The 24,559-nt window shown below is 36.0% G+C and overlaps 1 protein-coding gene across 1 annotated transcript in view; it reads left to right on the top strand.

Annotated features, from left to right (window-relative positions):
* The window catches only part of USP34 (ubiquitin specific peptidase 34), a 312,910-nt gene that overhangs the window by 248,791 nt on the left and 39,560 nt on the right, over positions 1–24,559 (top strand). Inside the window, exons 50-59 of the mRNA XM_042780562.1 lie at positions 7,950–8,103; positions 9,554–9,632; positions 12,839–12,892; positions 13,013–13,108; positions 15,269–15,333; positions 15,433–15,508; positions 15,593–15,640; positions 15,763–15,828; positions 18,082–18,162; positions 20,708–20,793. Coding sequence (XP_042636496.1) covers positions 7,950–8,103; positions 9,554–9,632; positions 12,839–12,892; positions 13,013–13,108; positions 15,269–15,333; positions 15,433–15,508; positions 15,593–15,640; positions 15,763–15,828; positions 18,082–18,162; positions 20,708–20,793 — 805 coding nt within the window. The remainder of the gene's footprint in view (positions 1–7,949; positions 8,104–9,553; positions 9,633–12,838; positions 12,893–13,012; positions 13,109–15,268; positions 15,334–15,432; positions 15,509–15,592; positions 15,641–15,762; positions 15,829–18,081; positions 18,163–20,707; positions 20,794–24,559) is intronic.

Genomic DNA, 24,559 nt, shown 5'->3' with positions numbered 1-24,559 from the left:
TACCACCAGTTGGGAATCTCCAAGCCACCTGTACTGTCAGGGTCGCTCAGGGCGCTGTCAGACCACAGCTCCGTATGTCTCCTTTTTTTGGTATTTTCACGCAAATTCTTCTGCTAGTTGGGGTTTAGTCCACTTCTGTATCCTTCCCTTCAAGGTTCAGGCATCCAAGATTATCTTCTGTGTCTGTGTTAATTGGTTTCCCTTTTCTTTGTTGAAGAGGGTCTGTGCAGTCCTTCTGCCTGGTCTGCCATCTTACCGGAACTCCTACCAGTTGGTAATTTTTTGATGAGCTGTTCAGTTTCTTCTTTTGTGATTCGCCTCTTCTTCTTTGCCATATCAGTCAGTGTTAGTTTACGTAAGTGGTGTGTTTTCTAGAAATTTGTCCATTTCTTCCATATTTTCAAATTTTTTGGAGTACAGTTCTTCATAGTATCCTGATACTATCCTTTTGATTTCAGATGGTTCTGTTGTGATGTCACCCATATCGATTCTTATTCGTGTTATTTGTATTCTCTCCCTCTTTTCCTTTGTTAAATTTGCCAGTGGTTTGTCAATTTTTTGATCTTTTCAAGAAACCAACTTCTGGTCTTGTTGATTTTTTTCTATAGCCCATCTGTTTTCTGTTCCATTGATTTCTGCTCAAATCTTGATTACTTCCTTTCTTCTGGTGACTGTAGGCTTTTCTTTCTGTTCTTTTTCTAATTGTTGGAGATGTTGGTTAAAGTGTTGATTTTGGCTCTTTCTTCTTTTTTGATGTTTGACGTTATTGCAGTTAATTGGGCTCTGATCACTGCTTTTGCTGTGTCCCTAAGACTTAGGTATGTTGTGTTCTCATTATCATTTGATTCAAGGAATTTTCTAATTTCAATTTGATTTTTTCTCTTACCCGGTCTTTCTTAAGGATGGTGTTGTTCAGTTTCCTTGTGTTTACTCTTTTTCTGTTGATCTTCCTTTTGTTGATTTCTAGTTTGATAGCATTATGATCTGAGAAGATGCTTCGCAGTATTTCAATGTTTTTAAATTTATGAAGGCTTGCTTAAAGGCCTAACGTATGGTCTGTCATGGAAAATGTTCCGTGTGCACTGGAGAAGAACGTATATTGTGCTGCTGTTAGGTGAAGTGCTCTGTAGATGTCTGTAAGCTCAAGTTGGTGGATTGTATTGTTAGCTCTTCTGCATCTTTGTTTGAGTTTCTTTCCCGTTCTATCTTTCAATGAAAGTGGTATATTAAAGTCTCCCACTATGACTGTGTAGTCATCTGTTTGGCTTTTTAACTCTTTTCAAGTCTGATTTATGTATTTTGGGGCTATTTCATTGGGTCCAAAAATATTTATTATGGTTGTATCTTCTTGTTCCATTGATCCTTTACTCGTAATATAATGTCCTTCCTTGTCTCATATGGTGGTTTTTGTCTTAAAGTCAATTTGATCAGAAATTAATACTGCCACTCTTGCTCTCTTACAGTTTCCATTTGCTTGATATATCTTTTTCCAGCCTTTGATTTTTAGTCTGTTTTTGTCTTTATCTCTAAGGTGTGTCTCTTTTAGGGAGCATATTGATGGATTTTATTTTCTTATCCAATCTGCAACTCTCCATCTCTTGAGTGGTGAATTTAGTCCGTTAACATTCAGTGTAATTATTGACACATAAGAATTGGTTGTTGTCATTTTGTTACGTGTTTTTTCATGGTGTCCCTGGTTTCTTTATTCCATATTATTTTCTGTGCTGAGCTCATTATGTTTATGAATCCTGTTATCACTTCCTTTTTTGCTGTTGTTTTAGTATTTGTTGAATATTTGTGCTTGCCCTCTTTTTTATTGTGATGTGAAGATTTATCATTTTTCTTTGAAGTTACCCTATGATTTATCATTTTCTCCTGACATTTTAGACAGTCCATTCTGTCTTGCAACTCTCTTAACTTCCTCACCATTTTGAAGTTCTGTAACTACATTGTATTTTCCCTCTTTGTTTGTAGTTGTCCTTACTTGCCACTTGATGACTCTGGTTCCCTGTTTACAATCTTGTAAGCTCTTTTTACTTTGGATATGTCCATAGCTGTGGTTTCTGGGTTATGTTATCTTGTGTATCAACTGTCGGTTGTTATTTTCTATTTTTGGTTCTCTGTTCAAAGGACTCCCTTTAGCATCTCTTGTAAGGTTGGTCTGGTTTTAACAAATTCCCTTAGTTTCTGCTTATCTGGAAATCTCCTACTTTCACCATCATATTTGAGGGACAGTTTTGCCGGGTATATAGTTCTTGGTTGAAAATTTTTCTCTTTCAGGGTTTTATATATACCATCCCATTGCCTTCTTGCTTGCATGGTTTCTGCTGAGAAATCAGAGCTTATTCTTACTGGCTGACCTTTGTATGTAACTTTTTGTTTTTCCAGTGCTGCTTTCAGGATTCTGTCCTTGTCTTTGGTTTTGATGAGTTTGATGATGATATGCCTTGGTGCTTTTCTTTTGGGGTCTATCCTGTTTGGGGTTTGTTGGACTTCCTGAATGTATATATTCTCATCTTTCATATCATGGAAGTTCTCCTCCAACAAATCTTGGACATTTTCTCAGTGGTTTTATTTTTCTCTTCCTGTTCTGGAATTCCAGTGACACGTAGGTTATTCCTTTTGATGGTGTCCCACATGAACCTTACTCTTTCTCCATTTTGTTTTGATCTTTTTTCTAATTGATTCCTTTCCAAAGAAGTATTCAGGTCTTTGTCTTTAATCTCATTAGTTCTGTCTTACATTGACTTGATTCTAGTCCTTTGCCCTTTCAATGTGTTATCTATTTCTGACACTTTAGCATTAATTGCCTGGATTTCTATCTGTAGATTTTGAATCATTTCTAATTTTTCATTTAATTTGTCATTTTGTTCTTGTATTTTCTTCCAAAATTCTTCTAGGTTTTTGTCTGTGTTTTCTTTGGTCTGTCTCTCCATCTTTTGAAGATACCTAAATATAATTCTTTTGAATTCCTTATCAGAGAGTTCCAGTGATGCTTCTTCCTCAGGGATATGTTTTGAGTCTGTATCCTACTCCCTTGTTTCCACCACTTTATCTTGCTTCTTTGTGTGGACTGTGATGGTCTGTTGTCTCCAAGGCATCATGGCATTGTTGTATTTAGATCTCTGTTAACTGTTTGTGATGAGCAGCCAAGGGTGACTCTGGCTCTTCGTGGTGGTTTTTTATCGTCGGCCATTGGTGGAGAAGGAAGTGGTGGCTCTCACTCCGTAAGTGTAACTGCAAGAGGTGTTGGGGTAGTTTTGTCATATGGGGACTATTGTTGTCTTCCACTCAGACAAAAATAACAGCTGAATAACTATCAAAAAGTGAAAGCATATGGACAGAAAATACACTGTGTAATCACCCAGGAACAGTAACCAAAAAAAAGAAAAAAGAAGAAAAGAACCCTGCAATATTTGGGGAAAGGGCAATAAGACAAAAAAGTAGATTAGGAGAATAATGAAGAAAAGATTGGGCCAAACAAAAAAGATAAACAAGGACTGTGGTTAACTACGAGAAAGAAAAAAATTGCTACCAGGAACATAGAAAAGAAAAAAAGCTGAAAACTAGGCGAATAATAATAGTAAGAAGGAGAAAAGTATTAATAATAGTAGTAGTTTTAACACAGACAAAAACAAACAAACTAAACAACGGAAAAAAAAAAAAATCGGGGCAGGCTCCGTCTGATCACCCAGACTGGAATGGGATTCCTGCCAGCCTAGAAGGTTGATGTGAGTGAGGGATGGCCACCCCTCTGTTCACAAAGAGGGTGTGGGGTATAAGAGTAAGAAGGGGCATGTCGTATCTTTCCAGTCATCCAGGTCCGGAATGTCCTTGCAGTTCCTGGCAAGTGGAGTCTGTTCTTAAGTCCTTGAAATCCAGAAGAACGCTGTATACATTCAAAATGGCTTCACCCTCCAGACAGACAAAAGTCCAAAGCTCAGCCCACCTTCCTCTTCACTGCTTCCTCTTTTATTCCCCAGCCAGCAGAGCAGTCCTCTGTGCAGTTTCTGGCTAGCAGGGCTGATTTTTAGGTTAATTCTTAGGTCCTACCACCACTCATCAATATTCAAGCTATCTGTGCCATCAGGATCACTGCCAGACTGCAGCTCCATATGTCTCCTTTTTTGGTGTTTTCATGCAAATTCTTCTGCTATTTGGAGTTTAGTCCACTTCTGTATCCTTCCCTTCAAGACTCAGGGGTCCAGGATTATCTTCTGTATCTGTGTTAATTGGTTCCCCTTTTCTTTGTTGGAGAGGCTATGTGCAGTCTTCCTGCCTATTCTGCAGTTTTACCAGAACTCTCCTGATTTAAATTTTTTAATTTGAAATCATTATAAGCATTGAAAAATAGATCCATGTTTTAATAGTTGTACCTCAATGCCTGGCCTTAATGAGCATCCACAAAAAATGTTTTACTTGTACTAAATGGGAGATGAGATGTTTGAACAGTGAATGTAGGCTATTTTTTCAAGAGCTCTTTGAAGAGAGGAGTGAGGATACTATGAAAGAATATACAGTTAAGGGAGGAAGCTTTTTAAATTGGGTTTTATGTGTTTTATAAATTGTAGGAAATGAGCCAGTAGAGAGAATAAGTTTAAAAATAAGGGGTAGATATGTAGTGAGCCGCCACTCCTCTGTCAGTTTGTCTTACTGTGCTGGCTTGCATGTGAGGCTGGGAGGGTAGTCCACCAGTATTATAAATCCCAGCAAGGTCACCGATGGTAGACAGGTTTCAGTGGTGCTTCCAAACTAATAAGACTAGGAAGAAGGATGGGGACACCTGCTTCTGAAAATATTGGCCAGTAAAGACCTTAGGAATACTAGTGAAGCACTATTTGATATTTTACTGGAAAATGTTATGAATAGCAGTGAAACAGTGTGCAATATAGTGCAGAGATATGAGCCTCTCAAGTTGGAAGACACTTTAAATACAACTGAGGAAGAGCTGCCTCCTCCAGGTAGATCTTAGGAACATGGATGGAGTAAAGCTTTCAGGGCCTCCATTTGCTGATATGGCATGATTCAAAATGGGAAGAAACAGCTACAAACATCCATAAATAATTTGTAGATAGAAGGTATGAAGTATGAATCTAGGAAAATGGCAATTTGTCAATAATGCAATGGAACCCATGAAGATCAATATCCTAGGCATTGGTGAGGTGAAATGGACTGGTGTTGCTATTTTAAATCAGACAACCACATGATTTAGTATGCCAAGAATGACAAATGCATGACATTCACTGTCACAAAGAATGTTTCAAGATCTGTCCTGAAGTACAGTGCTGTCAGTGATGGGATAATATCCATACACCTACAAGGAAGACCTGTTAATACTATTATTACTCAAATTTACATACCGAACACTAAAGCCAAAGATGAGGAAATTGGAGTTTTTTTGTTTTTGTTTTTGTTTTTTACCAACTTCTGTGGTCTGAAATTGACAATTATACAATCAACAGATTATTACTGATGATTGGAATGCAAAAGTTGGAAACAGAAGAATCACCAGTAATTGGAAAATATGGCCTTGGTGATAGAAATTACATTAGAAATCACTTGATAGAATTTTGCAAGATCAATGACTTATTTATTGCAAATACCTTTTTCAACAACATAAACAGTGGCTAATCGTGTGGACTTTGCCACATGGAGTACACAGCAGACAGATCAACTATATCTGTGGAAAGAGGTGATGGAGAAGCTCACTCTGTTCAGTCAGAACAAGCTGACTGTCAACTGCTCATATGAAAGTTCAAGTTGAAGCAGAACACAATTAAAACAAGTCCACAAGAGCTCAAAAATGACCTTGATTATATCCCATCTGAGTTTGGAGACCATCTAAAGAATAGATCAGATGCACTGAACACTATTGACCAAAAGCCAGATGAATTGTGGGATAGCACCTAGAACATCATCTATGAAGAAAGCAAATGGTCATTAAAAGGACAGTAAAAGAAGAAAAGACCAAAATGGATGTCAGAAGAGACTCTGGAACTTGCTTTTGAATGGAGAGTAGCTAAAGCAAATGGAAGAAATGACAAGATAAAAGAGCTGAACAGAAGATTTCAAAGATCAGCTCAAGAAGACAAAGTCAGTTGTTATAATGAAATGTGCAAAGACCTGAAGTTTTACAAAAGGGGAGGAACTTGCTCAGCATTTCTCAAGCTTAAAGAACTTAAGAAAAAATTCAAGCTTCAGGTTGCATTATTGAAAGATGGATCTTGGCTGAAGGCAAAGAATACCAGAAAGATGTTTACTTGTGTTTTATTGGCTATGTAAAGCATTCGACTGTGTGGATCAAAACAAATTATGGATAACATTGAGAAGAATGGGAATTCCAGAACACATAGTTGTGCTCATGAGGAACCTGTTCATAGACCAGGAGGCTGTTGTTCGAACAGAACAAGGGAATACTGCATTGTTTAAAATGAGGAAAAATGTGTGTCAGGGTTGTATCGTTTCACCATACTTATTCAGTCTGTATGCTGAGCAAATAATCTGAGAATCTGAACTGTATGAAGAAGAACAGAGCCTTAGGACTTGAAGAAGACTCATTAACAACCTGCACTATGCAGACGACACAGCCTTGCTTGCTGAAAGTGAAGATGACTTGAAGCACTTACTGATGAAGATTAAAGACTACAGTCTACAATATGGACACCTCAACATAAAGAAACTGCAAATCCTCACAACTGGACCAATAAGCAGCCATCATGATAAATGGAGAGAAGATTGAAGTTGTCAAAGACTTTATTTTACTTATATCCACAATCAGCATGAAAGCAAGCAGCAGTCAAGAAATCAGATGTGATATTGCACTAGGCAAAGATGTCTCTTTGAAGACTAAGATGCACTTAACCTGAGTGTTTCCTGTCACCTCATGTGCATGTGAAACCTGGACATTGAATAAGAAGACCAAAGAGGAGTAGGTGCTTTTGAGTTGTGATGTAGGGAGAGAATACTGAAAGTACCGCTAAAGGAACTAACAAATCTGTCTTGCAAGAAGTGCAGCCTGAATGTTCATGGAATTGAGAATGGCCCGATTGGTCTTACCTATTTTTGTCATGTTGTGACAAAAGTAGGGACCATTCCTTGGAGAAGGATATCATGCTTGGTAAAGTGGAAGGTCAGCAAAAATGGGGAAGACCCTCAACGAGATGGATTGACACAGTGGCTCTAATTTTTTCTTTAGTCTTTTATTACTTTAAGATTTTAATATTTGGGATTAGAAAGTGTATCTTTTATTTTGCTCCTGTCTGCCCGAAGCTCCTGATACATAGTGTTTTCTATTACCTGATGTACAGTTGAAAGTGTGCTACCAGTGCACTGCTTCATTGTCCTTGACATGACACTAGAAGGTATAAATCCGTTAAATGCTTTTTCACATCTTGTGTTTGCCTGCTCTTAATAAAGATGAAATAAAATGGGCCATTTTATTCATCCTATCTAAATAGGATCTTTTTCAAAGTGGTCAATGCATTTGGCTGCTAACCAAAAGGTCGGCAGTTTGTACCTACCAGCCACTTCTTGGGGAAAAGATGAGGAAGTCTGCTTCCATAAAGATTTACAGTCTTAAAAGGCCTATGAAGCAGTTCTACTCTGCCCTGTAGCATTACTGTGAGTCCTAATCAACTTTATGGTAGTGGTTTTAAGTTTTGTTTTATTTCAAAGGGCTAGCCAGATGCAACATAAAGGGAATTATTTTATATTTGTATATTGTATTAAGATCCGTAATTATTCCCTGACACATTGTTGTTTTTCAAATAATTGGGATTATGTGTTTCTTAGGAATGTTCAAAATACTTGTTTTCTTCCTGTCTTAATATTTAAAGTATTTGTGCCTGTTTCTGTATATAACAGATATTAATTATAAAGTGTGATTCTAAGATGTTACCATTTTCACAATTTTCAAAATTATTGCCATTATTTTGTGTAAATCATTTCAGGTTTTAAGGAAGTCATTGATCATTCAAAAGACACAGAGTGCTATGAGTATGACTTGATAGGAGTGACTGTCCACACAGGAACAGCTGATGGTGGACACTATTACAGTTTCATCAGAGATATAGTAAACCCACATGCTTATAAAAACAATAAATGGTGAGTTTTAGACATTTTATTGCTTACATTTAAAAATATCTATTTTTTCTGTTTTTAAAGTATAAATTTATGATAGATTTTCTCTTTAGATATATTTTCTGTTTTCATTTTCCTAAAAATTTTCTATAAAATTAAGTAAGTAAACAGACAAAATTTTTAAATAAGGGACATTTTCAGGAGGCAGTATGAATCATTTGTTCTTAAACTCTATGCATCTATGGACTCTTGAGAATGTGATGACTGTCTCCAGTAAGATTAATATACAAAATATTGCATACAGCACTGCACCTCCCAAATCTTACCTATCTGTTCACTCATTTGAGAACTGTTTACTGAATGGCTTCAATAGGGTAGCCACAAAGTCCTTACATATGCCAGTCAGAGATAACTTGTGTGTTCCATCCACTCTTACTCACCATACTCTCCCCCTCCCTTCTTTTTTTTTTCTCATTGTGATTTGGGTTAAGATTTACTGAGCAGATTCACTTTCCATACAGCAGTTCACATATACTTTGTCTCATGACATTGACCACAGTTTACCACAGTGCAACAGCTCCCCTCCCATTTCCTCCCTATAGTTACCCCTTCCCAGTGTCCATCTCTCCATGCACTCCTGCCCCCTTGAGCTGTCTCCCTGTGCATAAGCAGCCCTTCTTTCTCCCATGATTGTTCTCTCCAAGGAGTGTATCTTCCTGAGGTAAATGTTTATCTCATATGCCTGTCTTTTGTTTGGCTGGAAACCAGGGGTGTGGGTTCAATTCCAGACCTGAAGGGTATCCCCCTCCCTTCTTACAGACACATTCTTACCACCTTTTATCAAGTTAGTGGTCAACAGTCAAGAAATCAGTCCCTAAATAACTCTTTTTTTTTTCTTCAGATGTCAGGCAGAGTTTCATGAATAGGGACTATATGTGTGCTAGGTGGTGGTCTAAATAGTCAGGATATTGCCTTGAACAAAATGCATTGCTAAATCGATCTGTAGTTACCAGAATAGTTTAATTCAACTATTTCATACTTCTTCAGCCATCATGTCCATGAACTATTATTTTTTAAAATCCATTTGAATATTTTTAAATAATATATTTTGAGTCTTTTTATGATCATAGATTTTTAAATGATATCTTTAGAAGTTCTCTCCTTTAAATCTTTTCTTTCCCATAGTTTTACATAAGCAAACTTTTTTTTCCTTGTTTTCATGAACTTTCTTGTTAATCTTAGGTTGTAAATGATCTTTTAGATTTTAGCATAGTTATGACTGTGTTGTATACTTATGATCCCAATTTTCAGTGAATTCCAATTTTAAAATGAGCATGGTTAGAATTGACCTCATGAAATAATCAGTATTTGAAATATATCAGTGTATAACGTAAATATTAAAGGAAAAAAACAGGCATAATACAGAGATACTTAGCATATATAGGTTTCATCAATACTCTATTCTCTATTTTAGGTATCTTTTTAATGATGCTGAAGTAAAACCTTTTGATTCAGCCCAACTTGCCTCAGAATGTTTTGGTGGAGAAATGACAGTAAGTTTCATTCAGAAATTATTAGTAGATTATAACTGTTCACATGCTTTGCACTTATATAAAATCCAGTAGCAGTAGGAATGTAAAATGCTGTATAACCTCTGCCGAAAAGGTAAACATTGTTATTGTTAAACAGATGTTAACATAAACATAAAAAGTTAAAGATATAATTACCACATAACCCAGCAGTTCAACTCATAGGTATATACCAAAAGACTTGAAAGCAAAAACTCAAATAGATACTTAACATAAGACTACTGCAGCATTATTCGCAGTAGTCAAAAGGTAAAATTAACCCAAGTATCCATCAGTAGATGAATGGATAAACAAAATTATATATACAGAAAATGGAATATTAATCAGCAATAGAAAAGAATGAAGTTCTAATACATGCTGTAATACGTATGAGCTTTGAAGACATTATGCTAAATAAATTAAGTCAGATGCAATAGGACAAAGAAAAATAAGGGACTCTGGTGGTACAGTGCCTAAGACATTTTGACCACTAACCAGAAGGTTGGCAATTCAAAACCATCAGCCATTCCACAAAAGGAAGATGAGGCAATCCACTCCCATAAAGATTTACCGCTTCAGGAACCCAATGGGGGTTGCAATGAGTCAGAATTGACTCGATGGCAGTGGGTTTGGGTTTTAATGGGACAAATACTATATGATCCCACTTAGGAATAGGCAAATTTATAGTCACACAAGGTAGATTAGAGGTTACAAGGGACTGAGGACACAGGGAAATAAGTACAGAGTTTCTGTTTGGGGTGCTGACAAAGTTTTGGAAATAGAGATTGGTGGTGGTTGCACAGCAGTTGCGAATGTAATTAATACCACTGAACTGTATACTTAAAAGTTTAAAATTACAAATTTTATGTTATGCATACTTTCCCATAATAAAATTAAAGAAAAATCCAAAAGCAGTCACTTAACTTTCTTTTAATTACTATGATTAAATCTAAGGTTAGTTTACTCAACTATTTGTTAGAAGTTTAGTATGTTCAGAATATACTGCTAGACCCTGGAAAATACTGAAAAATCACTATTTCTGCTTTCAGCAGGCAGTCTGATTAGAAGGCAAGACTTACAAATGAAAAGCTAAATGATAGTTATAGGAAGTGAATTATAGTGTGGTGACACATGATTGAATGAATTGTGTACTCAGTGAATGCTATGGAATTAGGGCAAAAGATATCCCTCTTTACTTCTTTAATCTGAAAAATCTGATAAAGAAGTTAGATTGAGCTGAACTTCAAAAAATTACTCCTTTAATGCTCTTCGTAACAATACCAGCAACATGGTTATTCTAGTAATTACATAGAAAAAAAAAACTATGTCTGTTACATAATTGTCAGTAGGATATAAGAAAAGACAGTTGTGTTGGAGTATTATAATTTCACTTCTCTACAGTTAAGGTTGGGCAATCCTACTTCCGTAGTGATAACTGCCTCGGAAACCCAAGGAGGGATCGCTATGAGTCGGAGCCGACTCGACGGCACTTAACAACAACAACAACAACAGTTAATTTGGGAGCTCTGGTAGCGTAGTGGCTAAGACACTTGCCTGCTAACCAGACGGCTGGCGGTTCAAACCCACCAGCCACTTCTCGGAAGGAAGGTTGGGCAATCCTACTTCCATAGTGATACTGCCTCGGAAACCCAAGGAGGGGTCGCTATGAGTCGGGTTTGACTCGACGACACATGACAGCAACAACAGTTAATTTATCTTAGTACCAAGTTTCTGAAAATTGTTTTAAAATACCTTATTGATTTTCATAAGTCAAGTTCATTAAGTCGTTATTTCCATTTTGCAGATCAGCCCAGATAGTTTTTTCCCCTTAATAACCATATTTATTGTCAAATAACTGTCCACCTTTGAATTACAATGAAGAACTTCCTTATTGTGCTCTTGTGTGCTTTTCTGAATAAAGCAGAAAATTAGTCTAATTGCTAACAATTTGGAAATGAGTAGAAGAAGGAGGTAGATAATTAATTACTATTCAAAACAGCACTAAATCAGTTGCACTATAGATGTTATTATGTTATTCCTGGGATATTTCCTTTTAAAAAAAAAACCAGCAGCAAGTAAACTTTGCAAGGCTCTTGTCTTAAAAGGTAATTTTCCAAATTATAGGCCCATTTTTTTTCCTTACGCTTTTATGTATTTTATGGCAACATACCTAAAAATTGGTCGCATCTTTGTTTTCAACTACTCTTAATCAAAAACTAGTGCCTCTGTCTCTTACTACCAAATCACCCACAATACTGCTTGTCTGCTTCCCTCAGTTTTTTTGTTACCTTTCCTGTCACAGTATATCTGGAGTTCTCTAAAACTGTTAGTAGAAATTTTTACCTCCTCACTTATTAGGAGGTAGCCCTTAAGATCTTTATCTAAAGCCTTATCACTTAACTCTCTTCATATTCCACATTTTGTTACTGTCCCTTGACCTGTGGTCATTCTTTCACATATCTTATATGAATGTCAGACCTTTACTGATTTTCTCCAATACCTTCCTGGTGTCTTTTCCTTTTCTCATCATTTTTTAACTTTCTTTTCCAATACTTTTTGATAAGACTGTTTTCTTTTCCTGATATTTTTTCCCCTACAACCTATGAGTGTCATTGTTTAAGATGCATCCTGACAAATCAATTTTATTGTCAAAAAAATTACTCATAGCTCTGAGACTCATTTGGAGGATTGGCAGAGGCAATATGAATGTGATTTATGTCTATTCTATGTAGTTTCCCAGGGAATGTTTTGAAATTTTAAAATAAATTACAGCTTTATGTCTAAGAAGTACTTTAATAATTTACTTGTCTGTCTTGTAATGATAACTACAAAGGTAGTACAGTTTTAAATTTGGTTTTTATTTGTACTTAATAACCACATTTACAGAAATTAGGTCCAGACATTTGTTTTCTATTTCCTTGCCATACTTCCTTCATATCCGTTTTTGTTTGTGTCATAGTAAAATTCACTCAGTCTTAATTTTATTGTATTAAATTCTCAATCCCCCCACACACACAAGTTACCAAATGTGTGATATTAGCATACATTGGCCAAATTTGTGGAAGACCTTGGGAGTTTTATGTATATAATGTTATTTGAAATCTATTCATAGTTACTGTAAAGTATAAAATATCTGTTTGTGAAATAATTTATCTTTTAATAGGAAGAACTTTTTGTTTTTGTTTTAACAGACCAAGACCTATGATTCTGTTACAGATAAATTTATGGATTTCTCCTTTGAAAAGGTAACCATTTATTTCATATGTAATAATTGGAACTGTTTTCTTTCTTTCATAAACATCTATTTTTATAGTTATACACCTTGGTGAAATGAAAATACACACTTTTTTTTTGATCTCTTAAAGACACACAGTGCCTATATGCTGTTTTACAAACGCATGGAACCAGAGGAAGAAAATGGTAGAGACTACAAATTTGATGTTTCATCAGAATTACTAGAGGTACAAGTTTGACTTTAGCAGTCTAAAAGTATGTTAATTATTTATGTAAGGAAGGTACTATAATGGCAAGCTATGGTAAAGTTAGAAGCTATAATCTAGAGTAGATCTTTAAGACTGTTTACAAATAGTACAAAGGTAAATCAGGAGAATAAAAAATGAATGAGATTAAAAGGAGTGTGAAAATACCATTAAAATGATGGAAAATAAGAAATGAAAGTGCTCCTAAATAAACTTTCTTTGGTAATGTTCTTGGATTGGTTGACAGATTTGCAAGTGTTAGTTTTTTGTGCTTCATGATACACATGCACATGCACAGTGTATTTGAAATGCATTTAAAATATTCTGGATATTAGAAAACAAAAAGGTCTTTGATTGTGGTAATGAGGCTTTGCTTGTTTCATAATATAGGAAATAGTAATGTTTTTAGTATTTTAAAATACATTTTATCTGGATATGTGTTGTGAATATGTTTTGTGCCAGTGTTACAAACTCAGTCTTCTCCAGAAATGGAAACCTGATTAAAAAGTATTCTTCCATGTAGACAATTCACCTTTTATTACATGAATTTTTTTTTTCCACTGCTGTTTCAAGTCTTAATATCGAGTGGATTTTGTTCCCCAAACACTTTCAACTAGTATCTTGGTTTCACATATGTTAGAGATGAAAAGCCAGGAATCGTATTTTATTTCAACTCCTTGAATTAGATATACCAGCAGAATTAGATGCTGATAGTGAGCTCTGGTATCATAGTGCTTAAGGCACTTGACTGCTAATCAGAAGGCTGGAGGTTCAAACCCACCAGCCACTCCTCGGAAGGAAGGTTGGGCAATCTATTTCCATAGTGATACTGCCTTGGAAACCCAAGGAGGAGTCGCTATGAGTCGGGTCTGACTCAAAGGCAAATAACAACAACAACATGGATGGCTTCACTAGATTTGAATGACTAAACTGCCCTATTTTTATAAAAATTTATTTCATCCCCATCATAACCACAATTAGACTGTAATCACTTACATATACAAGACTTTGTGCCTCAAGATATTCAGACAAATCTAGGCCTTGTTCTATGTGAAAGCAAAGTCACTTGTGAAGTAAAATAAGAAAAATTTTAAATAAAACCTTAATAATAATATATTTTGTTGATTTACCAAAGCAGTTCTTAAACTTTTTGGTGTCAGAACTATTTAAAATATGGGTGATATCTATCCCATCTTTACCATATTAGAAATTTAAATAAATTTTAAAATACTTACTCAGTTAATATAAACCCATTACTTACTAATTTAAGTAATATATTTTTGTGAAAAATTAGTATTTTTCTAAACGTAACAATTCAGTGATAAGAGTGGCTCTGTCTTACATTATTGCAAATTATTTTAATGTCTTGTTTATTATAGACAGCTGGATTCTCATAGTAACTAGTACTTTCTGTCTGTTGTGATAATCACTTAATTTTGTAGCCTTTGAGAAACTCCATTATTACTATGAAAATAGTTTTCACCATGTAGACTCATAAAAAGGTCACAGTGACTCCCAAAGCTCCCTGAATCACTGTTTGAGAACCATTGATTTATATTGTGATAAAAGCAAGTCCCAGGCCTTTGCTCTATTGAAACAGGAAAAGGAAACTGAACAAAGTTAGAATATTACTGATTGCAGACTTGAATTAACCATTTTCCCCCTATAATTATGTTTCACATTATTAATATAAAATTAGCTGGCCTATATAAACCTTTTACTGTTGTTTTTGTTGTTATGTGCCATCGAGTTGGACCCTACTCATAGCAGCCCCTCCTTGGGTTTCAGAGGCAGGATCACTACAGAAGTAGATTGCCCAACCTTCCTTTGAAACCTTTTACTAGGAAAATAAAATTCAAAAAACACCATATAAATTAACATTATTCTAGATTTTAGATTATGAACTAGTATCTGGTCCTTTAGATTTGCACAGTTAAAGCATACCTATTAACAGGCTTTCCCAAAGGGCAATATAGGAAACTGTAGAACCATAAAATAGATTAAGTGAACAAACTAAAGACAAATTATGATGAGTGTTATGGCTAAAACAAGCCAATCATTATTTAACTGATAAAAAATGTTGGTAAAATGTAGTGAACTGAACTGTTTTCTGAGATCTGATGTTAGCATTGTTTTCTTCAGTGGATTTGGCATGATAACATGCAGTTTCTTCAAGACAAGAACATTTTTGAACATACTTATTTTGGGTAAGTTTGATAAATTTTGTAATTGATTTTTTTGTTACGCAATTTAAAAAAAAAAAAAAACACTTATTTTTTGAGAATTTTGTTATTTTTAAATTCTAGGTTTATGTGGCAATTGTGTAGTTGTATTCCCAGTACATTACCAGATCCTAAAGCTGTGTCCCTAATGACTGCAAAGGTAATATATAAACCTTCAGATAATTTTGCCAAAATCGATTGCTTTAAAATAAGAATTTTTACTTAGTTTTATCTTTTCTTACAGTTAAGCACTTCCTTTGTCCTAGAGACATTTATTCATTCAAAAGAAAAGGTATGTGTTTTATCTTGTGGGTTTTTGTCATTTTTATAATTTATCAGATGCCTTTTGGTTTTTATTATCTTTAGCTTAGAAATCTTTATGCCTTGACTGACTTCTTTCTTTTACTTTTCTAGCCCACAATGCTTCAGTGGATTGAGCTGTTGACCAAACAGTTTAACAACAGTCAAGCGGCTTGTGAGGTGATGTGAATAATTCAACAAATATTGCATAGATTAACATTCACTTTATTGTTTTGTGTTTCTTTTATTTTTAACTGAGATGATGGAGCAAAATTGTTTTGTCTGTTGTAAATGATAGGGATCCCACTTCAGGTTATTCCTAAAATTAATTGATGGCTAGCAAAATTGAAATTTATCAGAGCTGTTACACTGATTTAAATAATTGATTTTTAAGTTATTTTAAAAATCTATGGGTTTTTTCCTCATCTAATGTTGTTGTTGTTGTTATGTGCCATCGAGTCAGACCCGACTCATAGCGACCCCTCGTTGGGTTTCCGAGGCAGTATCACTACGGAAGTAGATTGATTGCCCCATCTTCTTCTGAGGAGTGGCTGGTGGGTTTGAACCGCCAGCCTTCTGGTTAGCAGTCAAGTGCCTTAGCCACTATGCTACCAGAGCTTCCCCCTCATCTAATGTAAGGAAAAAATACAAAAAAATTCAAAAGGCTGTTCCAGACATTTCTTAACTAGTATTGAATACTATCAGAAAGTACTCTAGTGGATTACTTTACATCTACAAGTTTTATCTCCTTCCATTTATCTTATGAGATATGTCACTAAGTATAGTCTACTCACAGGTAATTACCACTTAATCACATTGACATTTTAATATCATTTATCATTTTTTATTAGCTCCCAAAGTGGTGTAAACCTTCCTAGGAATACAAGTCTTAGGAATTTCAAGAAGCTGGCGAAAGCAGCATAGTATGCAATAGATTAAATTTAGTTGGAGATTTTTTTTTCTTATTTAAAAAGGTGTCTAAGTATACCTTGTAGCAGTGGACTAGGAGAATTTGATTACCGTAAATTTCAAACATAAAAACATAACTTTTAAAAGCATTATGAATATATTGAAACACTCATGAAAGTAGAAAAAATGACTTCTCATTTTCTATCATATGGCATCAACAAATAATATTTATTTATTCTTGTTTACTGTCTACTATGCCTTTTTTTCACCTGAAGTATTTTTAAAGCAAACTCAGATATCATTAATTCCTAAGTACTCAGTATGTATCCCTCATGGATGAGAATATTTTAAAAATGTAACCATAATTCCATTCATTCTCAATAAAATTAGAAGTGATTACTTAATGTCATATAGTAAAACACAGTCCACAGTGTGCATTTATTTTCCTCTTAAATAGCCATTTATCTATACAATTGCTTTCTTTTTTTTTCCTTCCAATCACTCACTAGCACCATCCCTTGACGTTTTTTTTTAAGTTGGGTGTTAGGAACAGAGGGGTGATTAGATCGCTATGAATTTTAAGCAGAAAGAAAATGAATCATACTTAGATCATATATTATTAATAGGAATAAAAGATTCCATAGACACTTAGGAGGACTAAGAGGAAACTTTCCTTCCAGTCAATGGAGTAAAACCATATTTCCTGTATATACAGTAAAACCTGGGATAGTCAGAACCTGTGTAAGTTGGAAACCTGTCAGAGATGGAAACATCAGATACTTTTCACTAATAAAGAACAATGTTGTTATGTGCCGTCCAGTCGGACCCAACTCATAGTGACCCCTCCTTGGGTTGCCGAGGCAGTAACACTACAGAAGTAGATTGCCCCATCTTCCTTCCAAGGAGTAGCTAGTGGGTTTGAACCGCCAGCCTTCTGGTTAGCAGTCAAGTGCCTTTAGGCACTACACTACCAACTTCCTAAAGAACAATAGAAAAGTGGTAAGATTGCATGCTCTCAAAGGTGGAAAATGAAATTTTGAGACCTGGACACAAACACTTAAGCATTTGACTAAAAGGCTGGTGGTTCAAACCCACCCAGAGGCACCTTGGAAGATAAGCTTCGTTGAGCTGCTTCCAAAAGTGTACAGCCTTGAAAACACTTTGGAGCACAGTTCTTTGCCATCAGTTCTGCTCTGCAACGTGAAGTTACCATGAGTCGAAATTGACTTGATGTCAACTAACAGCAACTGGAAGAAAACAGTATTCAATTTAAGTGTCATAAAGAGCCACAGATTACTATCATGTGGTTTATATCATGCACTGGGATGTAAATGGCGTCCATGGAGTTGTTTAATGAGATGACTCTAATTATGACTTTGGACATTTTAGAGTTTGGATTTAAATGATTGAAGAGGCTTTTTTGGTAAGAATTTAAAATAATAGGAACATCAGTCAACTGAAATTGAAATCCTTATGTGATTTAACAAGTATTGATTGTTAAAATTAGACTCTATTTTCTTACAGTGGTTTTTAGACCGCATGGCTGATGATGACTGGTGGCCAATGCAGATACTAATTAAATGCCCTAATCAAATTGTGAGACAGGTAAGGAAAAATTCACTTGCAAAAACTTACTTGAAGAAGAAGTGGCTAAGTGTTCTAAATTTGCCTATGAATATAAAGTCCCTGGGTGTAATACAAACGGTTTATGTTCTACTACTAACCTAACAGATTGGCAGTTTGAACCCAGCCAGTGGCACTACAAAAGAAAGTCCTGGCAATTTGCTTCTGTAAAGATACCCAAGCAATCTCTCTGAAGCAGTTCTGCTCTGCAACGTGTGGGTTCACCACGAGTCAGAATTGATTCAACACAGTGGGTTTCTTTGCTTGTTTGTTTTTAATGTCTTAAGTCAGCATTGAAAATGGTTTGAAAAGATCTACCTTCTATCATAAATGTCATTGTGTTATTGTTTTCACCATCTTCTTTTAGCAAATTATCATTCCAATCAAGGGATTAAATCCCTATTTCCTGTATATACAGTAAAAACTGGGATAGTCAGAACCTGTTTAAGGTGGAAACCTGTCAGAGATGGAAACGTCAAATATTTTCCACTAATAAAGAACAATAGAAAAGTGGTAAGACTGCATGTTCTCAAAGGTGGAAAATGAAATTTTGAGACCTGGACAAACAAAGCAGTCCCATCCAGTTCCGGCTCTCACAGGTTTCACCGTGTGAAGATAGGCTATAACTACCAGTTTCTCAGATGCTGCTTCAGCTACGTAATAGTTACTGATTGTCTTTCAGACTGTTAGACATTCTGACCATGGTAGGGTATTATAATAGCTTTGAAAGTTATATGAGTAGGGCACAACTCATTTCTGTGACAGGGTCTGAACTACCACATCAATCAATTTGTTTTCCTTGAATTATTGCAAAGACTAGACAAGAAAAATTTAAATAATGCTTATATTCACTAAAGCCACAAACTGGCTATCCTAGTGGTACAACAATCAAGACTTGGCTGCCAACCAAAAAGATCGGTGGTTTGAACCACCAACAGGAGTACCTGTCGACACCAACAAAGACACAGAACCAGTACCTTGATCTGACTTATGCCACTTTGTAATTGTTCGCGTTGCCATGTTGATTCTGACCTATAGTGACCCTTTAGGGCAGAGTACACCTGCCCCATAGGTTTTCCAAGGCTGTAAATCGTTACAGAAGCAGACTGTCACATCTTTCTCCAGTGGAGTAGCAAGTAGATTTCAATAACTGACCTTTTGATTAGCAGCCAAGCACTTAACCATTGTGCCACCAGAGCTCTTTTTGTGATTGTTAAACCAAAATAAAACTCATTGCCCTTGAGTAGATTCCGACTCATAGCAACTCCCTTTAGGTTCCCAAGGCTGTAAATCTTTACAGAAGCAGACTACCTCATCTTTCTCCTGAGGAGTGACTGGTGGGTTCAAACCACCAACCTTTTGGTTAGCAGCCAAATGACTTAACCACTACACCATCAGAGCTTGTAAGAGGTAATACATTTAACATAAAATTTAGTCTTTCCAGGTATAAATTAATTGTGTAACCACCAGCACTAATTAATTATAGAACATGTCTTCAGCCCAAAACTAAACCCATACCCATTCACTGTCACTTTCATTTTCCCCATTTTCCCACTTGCCCTGACAACCACTTACCTACCTTCTTTCTCTGTGGATTTCCCTGTTGTGTGCATAGCATATAAATAGAATCATACAATATGTGATCTCTTATTACTGATTTCTTTCATTTAGCATAATGTAAGTATCTGTATGTACCATCTGACATTTCATTTCCAATTTCTTATTTTTCCACTTCCTCACCAACACTTGTTACTGTGTTTTTTTAATTATTATTATTTTAGTGCCCTAATAGGTTTGAAGTGGTATCTCATGGTTTGGATTTACGTTTTCCTAATAACTAATGATGTTGACTATCTTTTCTTTTGCTTATTGACCATTTGTCTATATTCTTTGGAGAATCCCCAACAATTTTTAATCCATATTTCTTTTGGATAAACTTAAATCATATTTCCTTCTCTTAGGTATTGACTGTAATAAGCAGCTGTCCTATCCCATTTCCCTTTTCTAAGATGTAAGATAAATCTTCTCATCTCCACTGGCTTTGTGAAGCTTTGTTTTTATAATCTTGTTGTATGAAAACTAATTTGTTATTGTTGTTTTTCCCTGTTATAAAATCGAATGAGCCCTGGTGGTGCAGTGGTTAAGCACTTGGCTGCTAATCGAAACCTTGGTGGTTTGAACCCATCTGCAGTGAAAAAGTAGCAGTCTGCTTCTGTAAAGATTACAGCTTTGGAAACCCTACAGGGCAGCTCTACTTAACCTTAGGTTAGCTCATAGCGGAATTGACTCATAATTGGAATTGACTCAGTGCCATACAACAACGCATCGTACACTGAATATTTTTCAAATTATTGTTTGCCATATTTCAGTCTCTAGATGAAACTTCAGGAAAGCTTTACAATGACAAAGATAGTCTCTGAGCAAAGTATAAATAGGTGGCAGAAGTTTTTGTGTCATGGTGAGTTTTCAGTATCTTTGTTGCTTAATGTGAGTTTGCTCTTAGGTTATTACGCTTTTTTCTTTATAGATGTTTCAGCGTTTGTGTATCCATGTGATTCAGAGACTTAGACCTGTACATGCTCATCTCTATCTACAGCCAGGAATGGAAGATGGGTAAAAAATAACTACTAAACATTTTATTTAAGCATTTTGATGACCTACCTGCAAAGTAGGGTTTTTTTAAAATATATATATATTTTTTTTTTTTTTTAATTGAAATATAATTTATGTGTAGTGAAAAAGACAAAACTTAAGTGACATGGGTCAGTGCATTTTTTTTTTCCCCCAGTATTCCCTCCCCTCCTCTCCCACCCCTGGTAACCAACAAAGAAAGTTTCCTTCCACATATAAACCTTTCCTTGACTTTTTACAATAATGAACTAATACTATACTTGTCCTTCAGTGATTGACTTATTTTGCTCAGCATAAAGTGGGTATTTTTTTTTACTGCATTTTATTGAAATACAATTTATGTACAGTGAAATACACAAAACTAAAGTGACATGGGTCAATGCTTTTTTTTTTTTTTTTTTCCAGTGCTCCCTCCCCTCCCCTCCCATCCCTGGCAACCAACAAAGAAAATTTCCCTCCATATACAAACCTTTTCCTTGACCCTCCACAACAACGAACTAATACTATATTTGTCCTTCTGTTGTGATTGACTTATTTCACTCAATGTCCTCCAAGTTCACCCATATTGTGCAGTGTTTTGCAGACTCTACATTATTCTCTGCATAACATTCCAGTATGTATATGTACCATACCTTGGTCTCTACTCTTCTGCTGATGGGCACGTAGGTTGTTTCCATCTTTTTGCTATTGCAAATAGTGCTGTGATGAACATGAGCATGCATGTATCTGTTCCTATCCTGGCTCTCACCTCTCTAAGATATATACCTGGTAATGGGATTGCTGGGTCAAATGATATCTCTAATTCCAGCTTTCTAAGGAATTGCCATATTGCTTTCCACAGTGGTTGTGTCACTTCACAATCACACAAGCAGTGTATGAGAGTCCCGATCTTTCCACATCCCCACTAGCATTTGTTATTTTCTGTCTCATTGAACCTTGCCATCAGTGCTGGGATGAGACGGTGTATCTCGCTGTTGTTTGGATTTACATCTCTCTAATGGTCAATGATTGTGAGCATCTTTTCATGTATTAGCTGACCACCTGAATATCCTCCTTGGTGAAGTGTCTATTCATGTCTTTGGCCCATTTTTCATTTGGATTGTTAATTCCTTTGCTGTTGAGGCATTGGAGTTTACTATAAATCTTAAGAGATAAGTCCCTTGCCAAATATGTAATTATCAGCAAATATGACTTTGTTGCTGTCATTTTTATTATGTGCTTTTTCGTGGTTGTCAATTTCTTTATTCCATATAATTTTCTATGCTGAGTTCATTTTCTTTATGAATTGTGTCATCATTTCCTTTGTTGCTATTGTTGTAGTATTTGATAAATATTTGTGTTGTTGTTCTTTTTTTATTTTGAGGTGAAGGTTTATCATTTTTCTTTGAGGCTACCCTGTGATTTATAGTTTTCCTCCCAAATTTAGAATAGTCCATTCTAGTAGTTGCCTTGACTTCCTTATCATCTAGAAGTTCTGTAACGACACTTTTTCCCCTCCTTTTGGTTTGTAGTTGTCCTCATTTGTCAATTTGATGTCTCTGGTTCCCTGTTTACAATCTTGTAGGCTTATTTACTTTGGATACTTCCATAGCTGGGTTGGTTTCTGGATTATATCATCATGTGTGGTAATGGTCACTTGTTGTTTGTTGTTGTTGCTTCTCTGTCCAAAGGGCTCCCTTTAGCATCTCTTGTAAGGTTGATCTGGTTTTAACAAATTCCCTTAATTTCTGCTTATCTGGAAATGTCCTAATTTCACCATCATATTTGAGGTACAGTTTTGCCAGGTACATAATTCTTGGTTGGAAATTTTCCTCTTTCAGTGGTTTATATATACCATCCCCTTGTCTTCTTGCTTGCATGGTTTCTGTTGAGAAATCCGAGCTTAGTCTTTTTTTCATTATTTTTTTTTTTTTTATTGTGATTTGGGTGAAGATTTACAGAGCAAATTCACTTTCTATACAGCAGTTCACATATACTTTGTCTCATGACATTGATGACAGTTTACCACAATGCAACAGCTCCCTTTCCACTTCCTCCCCATAGTTACCTCTTCCCAGTGTCCATCTCTCCATGCACTCCTGCCCCATAAGCTGTCTCCCTGTGCATAAGCAGCCCTTCTTTCTCCCACGATTATTTTCTCCAAGGAGTGTATTTACATCAGGTAAATGTTCAACCCCTATGCCTGTCTTTTGCTTGGCTGGAAGCCACAAGTGTGGGTTCAGTTTCAGTCCCGAAGTGCAGTCCATAGTCTCAGTGGTTCCACCAGGCTCTATCAGACCAGCAAACCTGGTCCCCCCCCAACACCTTTTTTCTTTTTTTCTCCAAATGATTTTGAGTTTTGTTCCATATTCTTCTCCCTGTCTATGAAGGATCTCCTACATAGATCCCCTTCCAAGTGGATGACAGTGGTAGCCGGGCACCATCTAGTTCGTCTGGTCTCAATAGTCGTATAGGCTGCAGATTGGGTGATGTACCAGTCGCTGAGACTAATTGTTTCCATGAATTTTGGTTTCTTCATTCTTCTTTGCTCTGGACAAGGAGAGACCCATCCTTGCATCTAGATGGCAGCTTGGTAGCTTTTAAAATCCCAGTCATTACTCACCAAAGTAAGAAGTGGAACAATGTTTTGTATAGTATGTTATGCCAATTGAGCTTGATGTCCCCTGTGACTATTGTCCCAAGCCCACAGGTTCAACTACTCGGTCCCTCTGGGTAGCTGGCAAGCAGTGACCACAACCTTGCCCCTTGTCAGCTCTACTATACACCTGGGAATTCTGATCATTCACATAAACTTACAGGACCATTGTCTGCCAACCCTATACATGTCCTTGGACACACTCCCCATTTCGTAGACATAGCTAATAGTTCAGTCTGTCCACCCATCTATCCACCCGTATACCCATGTTTGCCTTTACTGACAACGCAGTACTGTATATGCAAAAGGGTTCATCTTTGTTGTCTGCACCTCCCATGTACCTCTCTTATATCTTTCTCATCCTAAATGCCACTATATTGGTCACTCACATTTGGTACATTGTCCTTCTCTTCACCCAAAATAATTACTTATCTCTATCTAACAGTGTTCACTCCCCTCCCCTCCCACCCCTGGTAACCAACAAAGGAAATTTCCTTCTATAGAGAAACCTTTCCTTAACTTTTACAATAATGGACTAATACAACATTTGCCCTTTTGTGATCGACTTATTTCACTAAGCATAATGTATAACTTTCTCCCCAAGTTTAGAACAGTCCATTCTATCTTGCAACTCTCTTAACTTCCTCACCATTTAGAAGTTCTGTAACTACGCAGTTTTTTCCCTCTTTTTGTTTATAGTTGTCCTCACTTGCCAATTGATGTCTCTGGTTCCCTATTTACAATCTTGTAAGCTCATTTTACTTTCAATATGTCCATAGCTGTAGTTTCTGGGTTATGTCATCTTGTGTATTAATGGTCGGTTGTTATTAACTCTTTTTGGTTCTCTGTTCAAAGGACTCCCTTTAGCATCTCTTGTAAGGTTGGTCTGGTTTTAACAAATTCCCTTAGTTTTCTGCTTATCTGAAAATCTAATTTCACCATCATATTTGGGGGACAAATTTGCCAGGTATGTAATTCTTGGTTGAAAATTTTTCTCTTTCAGGGTTTTATAAATACCATCCCATTGCCTTCTCGCTTGCATGGTTTCTGCTGAGAAATCAGAGCTTATTCTTACTGGCTATCCTTTGTAGGTAACTTTTTGTTTTTCCCATG

The sequence above is a fragment of the Orycteropus afer genome, unplaced genomic scaffold (genome assembly GCF_000298275.1).
Source record: "Orycteropus afer afer isolate SDZICR_OR568_19922 unplaced genomic scaffold, OryAfe1.0 scaffold00046, whole genome shotgun sequence".
Lineage (NCBI taxonomy): Eukaryota > Metazoa > Chordata > Mammalia > Tubulidentata > Orycteropodidae > Orycteropus > Orycteropus afer.
The sequence above is the reverse complement of the archived record's forward strand: the minus strand, read 5'-3'. Positions and strand labels throughout refer to the sequence as shown.